At 46.0% G+C, this 10,997-nt stretch overlaps 2 protein-coding genes across 2 annotated transcripts in view; one reads left to right on the plus strand and one right to left on the minus strand.

Annotated features, from left to right (window-relative positions):
* The window catches only part of LOC122541464 (E3 ubiquitin-protein ligase TRIM17-like), a 185,162-nt gene that overhangs the window by 101,357 nt on the left and 72,808 nt on the right, over nt 1-10,997 (minus strand). The window lies entirely within an intron of this gene.
* The window catches only part of LOC122541543 (zinc-binding protein A33-like), a 20,546-nt gene continuing 19,578 nt past the window's right edge, over nt 10,030-10,997 (plus strand). Inside the window, exons 1-2 of the mRNA XM_043678371.1 lie at nt 10,030-10,367; nt 10,807-10,891. Coding sequence (XP_043534306.1) covers nt 10,164-10,367; nt 10,807-10,891 — 289 coding nt within the window. The 5' untranslated portion in view covers nt 10,030-10,163. The remainder of the gene's footprint in view (nt 10,368-10,806; nt 10,892-10,997) is intronic.

The raw sequence follows: 10,997 nt of genomic DNA on the forward strand, positions 1-10,997 counted from the left end.
TATATTGTAACTTGAATCTTAAATGAAAATAGTAGTCTTCTTGGTACTTTGTTGCTCATTTTGGATTGTATGACATTATTGATGTATGAATCTTCTTTTATTCTTGTACTGTCCCAATTCTTTAATTTCCTTTCTCTCCCTTCCTCACCTTGATTTGACAAAGCACCTTGACCTTTATTTGCAACTATCCTCTTTTGTTATTGCTGAAAGTAGGAATTTACCAAACTAGGAATCATCAGCATGCGTTACATCTGACCGCTCTGAACAAACTTACTTCAGTGTTTGGGTTGCATAGACATTTCTTGACTTTCTCTATCACCATTTTGCAAGTTAATTTCATGGCATGTGTTTAAACATTGTTTTTAATTAGAAGAAGGTATTAAGCGCTGGCATAGCAGGTTGTGGTTGTACAAAACACTGGTGAGGCCTCTTTTGAAGTAAAGTGTGCATTTTTAGTCTCCCTGCTTTTGGAAGAATATCACGACAGCAGAGAAGGTTTAGAAACATTTTACAAGAATGCTACCTGGGCTGCAGGTTTTGGGTTATAAGGAGAGGCTGGATAGACTGGAACTTCTTTCACTGGAGCACAGGAGGTTGACGTTTATAATATCATGAGGAGTGTAGGTAAGGAGAATAGCAAAGGTTGCTTCCTGCAGATATGGGAGTTTGAAACTAGAGGGCATAACTTTTAAGGTGAGAGGAGAAAGATTCAAAATGGAACTTGGGGCTACCTTTTTACATCGGGGATGGTGCATATGTGCCAAAGGAAGTGATAGATGCACTTATGGTGACAACATTTAAAAGATATTTGGACAGATTCATGAATAGAAAACGTTTACAGGGACAGGGACCAAATACAGGCAAGTGGGACTAGATTAGTTTGGGAGACTTAGTTGGCATGGATGAGTTGGACCGAAGGGGCTGTTTGTGTGTTCTATGACTTGATGATTTGCTGCCTCAATGTCTCTATCATTCTTTTGATTTTTGTCAGCATTTTTCTTTAACATAAATTCTAGTTCAGGTTTACTGCAGCATTTTTGATTGAAGACTCTGTGCCAAGCGAACCAGTTATCATGTCCTCCCACCATTCCCCAAATCCAAGTAAAATATGCCATAGAAAATTGAAATGGCTGCGCGCACAGTGTCCTTTATCATGCTGTCAACAAAATGAGCAATTGAATATTGGTGAGTCAAGGGTTTTTGACATTGATGTGGACAGTGCTGAGAAAGAACATTAAATGAGAAAGAAATGTATTTTGTAACTCCACCAATATTCTGCAGGACAGATAGTTTCATGGGGAGAAACATTATGTGGAAATGGCTTGATTAATACAATGAATTGCACATCATATCCAACAAAGATAGTTAAATCAGTCTTCACCGCAGTCTCACTCCACATAAATGTTGGAAAGACTGAAGTCCGACTTAATGTTTAAAAGGAACCTATATAAATATATGAGTTCCTTTCTACTGAATACTATGACATAAAACTTCCCTTAACGTGACATTATTTACATGAAAATTTATACATTTATAAATATAAAAAACAATATTCACAGACCTGTACAAACCCAATCCAATTTGTCAGTGTTACTTTACCATGAAAGGACATTGCTGCAGCAGGATTAGATTTCCAGTGAAGTGAAATTGACAAGTTTATCACAGTTGCAGACATTAACCTGAAAATAACAGAAACACTCATTGGTCCAGGCAGCATGACCTTGGCACTTGCCCATTGCCTGAGTCCAAATTGAAGAGAGCCAAATATCACAGCAGCAGCTGGTCTCCCAACTCCTGTGCCACCGAAAGTGCATCAGAGTCTCCCTGCTGAAAATCATAATACCAAGAATCCCCATCACTATGAAGAAAGTGGGAATTAGATTAGATTCCCTACAGTGTGGAAACAGGCCCTTCAACCTAACAAGTGCACACCGACCATCCGACAAGTAACCCACCCAGACCAATTTCCCTCTGACTAATGCACATGACACGATGGGTAATTTAGCATGGCCAATTCACCTTACCTGCATATCTTTGGACTGGGGAGGAAACCCACGCTGACATGGGGAGAATGTGCAAAATCCACAGACAGTCGCCCAAGGCTAGAATGGAACCTGAGACTGTGAGGCAGCAGTGTTAACCACTGAGCCACTGTGCTGCCTCTTCAAGAAGTTTAGTGGGGGAAATACTCATGTTTGCATTTGCTCAAGGGACATGTGTTCTTCCTGCTGGGCTATCCCTAGATGCCCTTGAGAAAGTGGTGAGTTCTCTTCTTGAACCGCTGCAGTCCATGTGCAGACTCACATGGTAGACCCACAACACCCTGAGGGAGGGAATTCTTGGGTTTCCACTCAATAGCAGAGACAAGTTTCCAAGTCAGGTTGGTGAGTGATTTGGAAGTAATTTGCAGGGGGCCGTGTTTCCATGTATCTGCTACTTTGTCATTCGAGATGGACGTGGTCATGGGTTTGCAAAGTGCTGTCCAAGGCTTTTTGGTGAATTTCTGCAGTTCAGCTTGTTGATAGTACACACTGCTGCTACTGAGCATTGGTTGCAGAGGAAGATGAGGTTGATGTAGTGCCATTCAGGTGCGTTGCTTTGTCCTGGATGATGTCAAGCTTCTTGAGTATTGTTGGAGCTGCATCCACCCAGGCAAGTGGAGTGTATTCCATCACACTCTTCGCTTGTGCATTGTAGATGATAGCTGAAAATGTGTTGCTGGAAAGCACAGCAGGTCAGGCAGCATCTCAGGAGCAGGAGAATCGACGTTTCTGGCATAAGCCCTTCTTCAGGAATGAGGAAAGTGTGTCCAGCAGGCTAAGATAAATGGCAGGGAGGAAGGATTTGGAGGAGGGGTGTTGGAAATGCGATAGGTGGAAGGAGGTCAAGGTGAGGGTGATAGGCCGGAGTAGGGTGGGGGCGGAGAGGTCAGGAAGAAGATTGCAGGTTAGGAAGGCGGTGCTGAGTACGAGGGATTTGACTGAGACAAGTTGGGGGGAGGGGAAATGAGGAAACTGGAGAAATCTGAGTTCATCCCTTGTGGTTGGAGGGATCCTAGGCGGAAGATGAGGTTCTCTTCCTCCAACCGTTGTGTTGCTATGGTCTGGCGCTGGAGGAGTCCAAGGACCTGCATGTCCATGGTGGAGTGGGAGGTGGAGTTGAAGTGTTGGGCCACGGGGTGGTTGGGTTGGTTGGTCCGGGTGTCCCAGAGGTGTTCTCTGAACCGTTCCACAAGTAGGCGGCCTGTCTCCCCAATATAGAGGAGGCCACATCGGGTGCAGTGGATGCAATAAATGATGTGTGTGGAGGTCCAGGTGAATTTGTGGCAGATATGGAAGTATCCCTTGGGGCCTTGGAAGGAAGTAAGAGGGGAGGTGTGGGCGCAAGTTTTGCACTTCATGCGTTTGAAGGGGAAGGTGCCGGGAGTGGAGGTTGGGTTGGTCGGGGGGGGTGGACCTGACGAGGGAGTCATGGAGGGAATGGTCTTTTTGGAACGCTGATAGGGGAGGGGAGGGAAATATATCCCTGGTGGTGGGGCCTGTTTGGCGGAAGTGATGGCGGATGATACGCTGTATATGGAGGTTGGTGGGGTGGTAGGTGAGGACCAGTGGGATTCTGTCCTGGTGGCGGTTGGAGGGGCGGGGCTCAAGGGCGGAGGAGTGGAAAGTGGAGGAGATGCAGTGGAGCGCATCGTCGACCACGTATGGGGGGAAATTGCGGTCTTTGAAGAAGGAGGCCATCTGGGTCGGTCGGTATTGGAACTGGTCCTCCTGGGAGCAGATGCGGCGGAGACGAAGGAATTGGGAATATGGCATGGCATTTTTACAGGGGGCAGGTGGGAGGAGATGTAGTCTAAGTAGCTGTGGGAGTCGGTTGGTTTATAGTAGATGACTGTGTTGATTCGGTCGCCCGAGATAGAAATGGAAAGGTCTAGGAAGGGGAGGGAGGAGTCTGATACGGTCCAGGTGAATTTGACGTCGGGGTGGAAGGTGTTGGTAAAGTGGATAAACTGCTCAACCTCCTCATGGGAGCATGAGGCAGCGCCGATACAGTCATCGATGTAGTGAAGTTGCAGAAGATGGACTGTTCCACATATCCTACGAAGAGGCAGGCATAACTGGGGCCCATGCGGGTGCCCATGGCTTCTCCTTTGGTTTGTAAGAAGTGGGAGGATTGGAATAAGAAGTTGTTCAGGGTGAGGACCAGTTCAGTCAGTCGAAGGAGTGTGTCAGTGGAGGGATACTGGTTGGAATGGCGGGAAAGGAAGAAGCGGAGGGCTTTGAGGCCTTCGTGATGGGGGATGGAGGTGTATAGGGACTGGATGTCCATGGGGAAGATAAGGTGTTGGGGACCGGGGAAGTGAAAATCATGGAGGAGGTGGAGGGCGTGAGTGGTGTTTCGAACGTAGGTGGGGAGTTCTTGGACTAAGGGGGACAGGACTGTGTTGAGGAGTGCAGAGATTAGTTCGGTGGGGCAGGAGCAGGCTGAGATAATGGGTCGGCCGGGGCATTCAGGTTTGTGCTTTGTAGATGATAGACAGGCTTTGGGGAGTCAGGAGGTGAGTGACTTCATACAGTATGCTGAGCCTCTGACCGGCTCTGAAACCGACTGCATTTATATGGTGAGGGCAATTGTACTTCTGGTTAATGGTAACGACTGGGATGTTTTCAGCAGGGAATTTAATGAAGCCATTGCATGTCAATGGGCAGTAGCTGGATTGGCTCTCATTCGGCATTTATGTGGCACAAATTTTAATTGACATTGTCAGCCTAAGCTTCTATATTGTCAAGTTCTTGCTGCATTTGTACACGTTCTGTTTCAGAATATGTGGAGTCAGGAATGGTGCTGAAGGATGTACAATCATCAAACTTCTGACCTTATTGTGGAGGGAAGGTCATTGATGAAGCAACTGAAGATGGTTGAGGCAAGGGCACGACACTGAGGAACTCCTGCAGAGATATCCTGGAGCTGATATAATTGAGCTCCAACAAGCACAACCATCTTCCCGTGTGCCAGGTAGCCAGTGGAAAGATTGCCCCCACAACTCCCGATTTTCACCGACTCCAGATTTGCTCGGTTGCCGTGATACCACACTTGATGAAATGTGGCTTTGATGTCAAGGGCTTTCACGCTCAAGTCGCCATGTTAAGATAAGTAAAACTTTGGTTAACTTGTGGAATGTGGTCTATTCTTGCAATGTTTCTTCCATTCCCTCACCATTCTGTCCCCATGAGTTAAAAACAATGACTGCAGATGCTGGAAACCAGATTCTGGATTAGTGGTGCTGGAAGAGCACAGCAGTTCAGGCAGCATCCGAGGAGCAGCAAAATCAACGATTCGGGCAAAAGCCCTTCATCAGGAATGGTCCCCATGAGTTCCTCAATCACACTTGGGAGAAATGATTTGGTGTCCCCCCTTGGAAAGACTCCACTGACCCTGAAGTGAAATGATTTGGTGTTACCCTTGGAAAGACTCCACTGAGCCCAGTCTGAGGACCACTGACTGATTCAGCTCCGACACTGTCATGTAGCACTACCTTCCGCCTGTGGAGCAACATTACAGGCAGGAAGGCCCCAGGGTTCCTGCAGCTCACAGCTCATTCTACCCAGTCAGCCCCTCTCTACAATTGAGCTTCTCTTTGTTTCTTCGCTGCCCCATCCTTCTGTCCCCCAGACCGAGACCGACCCCCATCAGTTTACAGCTGGCAGGAGGTAGGAGGACGGTGTGAAATTATGGGATGGATCTGTCAATGCCTTTAATCCCGCAAACTGTCAGCAGGGCCAAGTTTTTCCCGCCATCATTTCTTCCCACATGGAAGATGGGAAAGATCCTCTCTGTGAATGTGTGGGTGAAAATGTGGAGATAGGACATTGTGTGTGCATTGTAAATGGACACCTGTCCATCCTCATAGTCCAGGATAACACCAAACCTCTCGGGATTCACATTTGAGGAGAGGGAGGTCCATGAGTGGGAGGTGGTGGTAAAATAACCTCTTCTGGGACACAGCTCCACAATCCAGAATCCAGTCTCTGGGCTCGGGTCGATTCCCCCTTTCCTCTTCACAGACTCTTAGGACATTGCCAGAGCCCACCTGTTCTTCCCCTCCATTTCTACCTCCCAGTAATGTCTCCCTGATGTGAATCCCTTTGATCCCAGGACACTGCTCCAGAAATCAGATCTCTCCGGCGAGTCAGGAAGTGGCTGCTCTCTGTCTCCGAGTCTCACACTGGTCAGGTCCTCAGCCAGGATGAGCCGGGGATGCGCTGTGTTCGGATCCAGAGTCAGAGAGGCTGGAGCTGGGGGAAAGATCAAATAATAATCAGAGAGAGAGAAATGGGCAAAAAAAGAGGACGCAAGAGAGGGAGGAGGGTGTAAGAATTTGGGGGAGGTAGGGACATTGGGGAGGGGTGTGAATATTGAGGGAGGAAAAAGTGGTGAATTGGTGGGATAAGTGAAAGTTGCTGACCGGAGGGAGAATTAACAGCATGTGAGGGGAGGGGTTGAGGTAGGAAGAGTGGGTTTGGGCAGCAGCAAGGAAGAAGGAACCATGGGATTAGTGTGGAAGAAAATAGAAGGAAAGAATATGGGAGAGGATGAAAGATTGTACATGGGGAAAGGGAAGGAAGAATGAGGAGGTGGAAACAGAGAGGAGGCGAGAGGAAAAGGCAGACCTGACTGGGGAAGGAAGAACGGGAACGAAGGAAAAGTTGAGGTAGATCAGGAAAACGTGGAGTGGAAGTGCAATGAAGAGACAGGGATGAGTGAGGTATTACATTTTGGAATGTTTAACCAAGGTAGGAGTTTCATATTGAATTGTGGGACCTTAATAAGTGTAGTGAAACAGAGGAATCTTCGAGTTCAGGCGCACAGTTCTCTGAAAGTGGACTGACACGTAGACAGGGCAGTGAAGAAGGCTTTTGGCACGCTGGTCTTCATCAGGGCAATGAGGACAGAGTTGGGAAGTCATCTTCCAGTTTTACAGGACATTGGTGAGGCTGAATTTGGAGTACTGTGTTCAGTTTTGGTCTGTTACTGTAAGAAGGATGTTATTAAACTGGAAAGAATGTAGAAAAATTTAGAAGGATGTTAAGAGTTTGTTAAGAGTTTGTAAGTCCATTCAGAATTCTTACAACAGTAGGGTAGAAACTGTTTCCAAACCAGCTGGTGCATGTGTTCAGGTTTCTGTACATTCTCCCCAATGGTAGAGAGTGTAAAAAAACATTGCCAGAGTGGGATGGACCTTTGAGAATTCTGGCAGCCTTTCCTTGACAGTCGGCCTGGTAGATGGATCCTATAGATGGGAGTTTGGCCTTTGAGATCGTCGGGGCCGAGTTCACGACTCTCTGTAACTGTCTCCTATCTTGAATGGTACAGTTGCCAGGTAGTGATGCATCCAGACAGCGTGCTCTCGATGGCACACCGACAAAAGTTGGCAGGGGAATTTGCTGTCATGCCAAGTTTCCTCAGCTGCCTGAGGAAGAAACGATGTTGTTGAGACTTTGTAACCAGTGAGTCCACATGAAGATTCTAGGAAAACTTGTTGTGGATGATCACTCTCAGGAGTTGACGCCCTCCACTCGTTGCACCTCTGTGCTGTTACTGTGAAGGGGGGCATGAGTAACATCCTGCCAAAAGTCAAGAATGAGTTCCTTGGTTTTGCCAGCATTGAGAGCTTGGTTGTTCTCAGTGCACCATTTTTCCAGGTCTTCCACCTCCAGTCGTAGTCTGTTTCATTGCCAGCTGAGATTTGACCGACTATGGTGGTGTCATCAGCGAATTTGTAAATGGCATTTGTGTGGTAATTGGCGACGCAGTCATGGGTATACAGCGAGTGTAGTAGGGGGCTGAGTATGCACTCCTGGGGGCTCCAATGTTGAATGTTTGTGAGGATGAAATATTGTCCCCAGTCTTCACTGATTGTGGCCTGAAGGTCAGGAAACTGAGGATCCAATTGCAGAGAGTGGGACTCTCTAATAGATTGCTAAGTTTTGTAATCAGTCTTGAGGGGATAATAGTGTTGAAGGCTGAACTGTAGTCAATGAGTAGGATTCTTACGTAGCTGTTCTTGATGTCAAGATGTTTTGGGGAAGAGTGAAGCACAAGTGATATAGCATCTGAAGTGGATCTGTTGGTCTGATAGGCAAATTTGAGTTGGTTAAGAGGAGTGGGGATGCTGGAGTTGATTAATGCCTTGACCAGCTTTTCAAAGCACTTCATGACCAGCAACGTTAGGGCCACTGGGCAGTAGTCATCGAGACATGCTGCATGAACCTTCTTAGGCACAGGGATAATGTTGGCGACAAGATATTGGTGAGCATACAGACACAGAGAGTAGGAGTGAATGAGACATTCTCACATTGACAGGCTGTGACTCATGGGAAATGTCCACAATATATAACAGTGAATAAAAGCTCTGGACCAAGTGTAATCTTTTACTGATTTGTGGGGAGTACAATGCTCAGGGGGAGAGTGTGTTGTGAGGAAGGTCTAAAAAGGCTTTTGAGGAATTGTCAGGCTTCATGAATGAGCAAGAATTGCCCGGATAGAACACAATATGGAGAACTGTGAAACCATGTGGAGAAACAGATTTGCAGGGTTTTTCCGAAAGGATAAGGTTGAAGATGCAGATGTACAGTAGGACCTTGGTGTCCTTTTCAATAAATCACCGAAAGTTACCAAGCGGGTGCAGCAAGATATGAGGAAGGCTAAAGTAATGCGAGTGAACCTTCATTGCAAGGGAATCTGAGTACAGGAACAAGGAAGACTTGCTTCAGTTGATAGGAGCTCAGTTATCCTGCATTTGCAGGACTGGATGTTCGTTTCATCTCCATATCGGAGGAACTAAATACAGTAATTATCATCCAGTGAACACAGCAAAGGTTCACCAGACTCATTCCCAGGATGACGGGACAGCATTCAATGATAAGCAGCTATGCAAACGGAGCCTGTATTCCCCAGAGTTGTGAAGAATGAGAGGTGATCAAGCTGAAACTCACAAAGTGTTTAAAGAGGTGGACAGTGCCTCTTCAGGGAAGATATTCCCAATGACTGGAGATTCCTGAACCAGGGCCCAACTTAAACATAAGGCGGTTCTCACTTTGGTCTGAGAGAGGAAACATTTTGAATTCACTTGGATGGTGTCGTGGAGAAAATGTAGAGAATCATCAGGAGATGCGAAGAGTTCTTCAAGGAGTAGGTCTTTTATTTACAAACAGACAACTGTGACACTTAGAAAGCAAATTCTTGAGTGGCCCCTTTTTAAATCCCTTTTTTAATTATGTTTTTGTTCGCTTATCAGCATATCCAACTGTATTAATCGAAATTACCTCACTCCAGCTATTCAATAAACCAATGATGTTAATTCCCATAATGTCTCCAGTTCTGCCGCTATAGTTTTTCCTACTTTCTACTTAATGTTATTCTAATGTCACAATTAGATATTTGCTACAATGATCTTCCATCCCAGAGTAACCTGTCATGATTAGATATTTAGCTACCCCATCTACAAAAATGGTCTCCTGTCTCAAGCTGACTCTCCTAACTATTAATTAGATATTTAACATCATGTCCCAAATATTTATTGTTACAACCTGTCCCAGTCCTGCCATGATGATATTTAGGAGGTGAGGCTTACTTTACTAACTGTGTTATTTCATCCCACCATAATGACCTTTCAGCCTCAACCTTACTCTGCTATTGGTGTAAGGGCATTCCACTATTGTTATCCCATCCTGCCACAGTGACCTTTTGACGAGTGTCGCATTCCACAGACCCCTTGCAACAGATCGCCAGTGGTCTTCATGCTTTACCCCTTCCCATGCTTTCATGCTCTATTTTCCATAATGGCTGTGAAACTTTCTAACTCTTTATAGCAGAGGGGCGTGAGAGATCATATGTTTCAGAAAGGAGGTCATAGATTTTTGATTACCAACAGCATTCAGGGTTATTGGAGTAGGGGGTTGTAAAAGGCACTGCAGGAGTCGATCAGACAGAATCATATTGAATGGTGGGGACTGAATAGCCGAGACCCGTTCCGATTTCCTGTCATCAGTCTCTGAGTATTGCAGTGAAATTCATCGGGGAAACGTTGAACTGGATATTTTCACAAGCGCAGAAATGTTGAAACTGAAAGCGGTTTGTCTCAGGAAGTACTGAGGGTGAACATGGCTTCCAGACTGCAGGGAGAGAGTTGGACCGAGGAGACAATTTGTCCCATTTGCCTGGATTTCTTCACCGATCCGGATACACTGGATTGTGGACACAACTTCTGTCGCCCTTGTATCATCCAGAGTTGGGAAAAGAAGAAGATAACGTCCTTCCCGGAATGTAGAGAGGTGTTTCCGGAAAGAAACTTCAGGGGAAATCGGGCCTGAGCGAATCTGGCCGAGAAAGCTCGAAAATTAAAGCTGGATCTGAAAGAGAAGGAAAGTAAACCTCACTGTGAGGAACATCAGGAAGATCTGAAGCTGTTTTGTGAAAATGACAACAAATTGATCTGTTACCTTTGTAGAGATTCGCGGGTTCATAGAACTCACAACTTCCTGCCGATCAATGAAGCTGTTGATATCTACAAGGTAAGCATTATATTCTGTAATCGATATTTCTAATCAGTCTTTCCAGACCATTCTATGAGACACGTCTGGAGCAGGGGAGACTCGGACCCTCCGTCAGGGCCACAAACTGGAACTCTATCGCTGACAATGCTCCCCAGTAACGTTCGTCTTCTTCTGAAATATTTTTAAAAAGGTTTTATCACTTTTTCAAGGGCGAACACTTTAAGAATGTAATTTTATTTTCCAATTCCAGGATCAACTGAATCTTCCTCACAGAGAAGAAATCGGCGGCTCTACAAACGGAACTGTTCCAGAAGCGGAGGATTTCCGAAGTGAGGGTGAGGTCTCCCTGTGCTGATTTTCCGGATTTGGAGATGCCGGTGTTGGTCTGGGGTGTACAAAGTGACACAACACCAGGTTATAGTCCAACAGGTTTAATTGGAA

This window comes from Chiloscyllium plagiosum, chromosome 37, assembly GCF_004010195.1.
Source record: "Chiloscyllium plagiosum isolate BGI_BamShark_2017 chromosome 37, ASM401019v2, whole genome shotgun sequence".
Lineage (NCBI taxonomy): Eukaryota > Metazoa > Chordata > Chondrichthyes > Orectolobiformes > Hemiscylliidae > Chiloscyllium > Chiloscyllium plagiosum.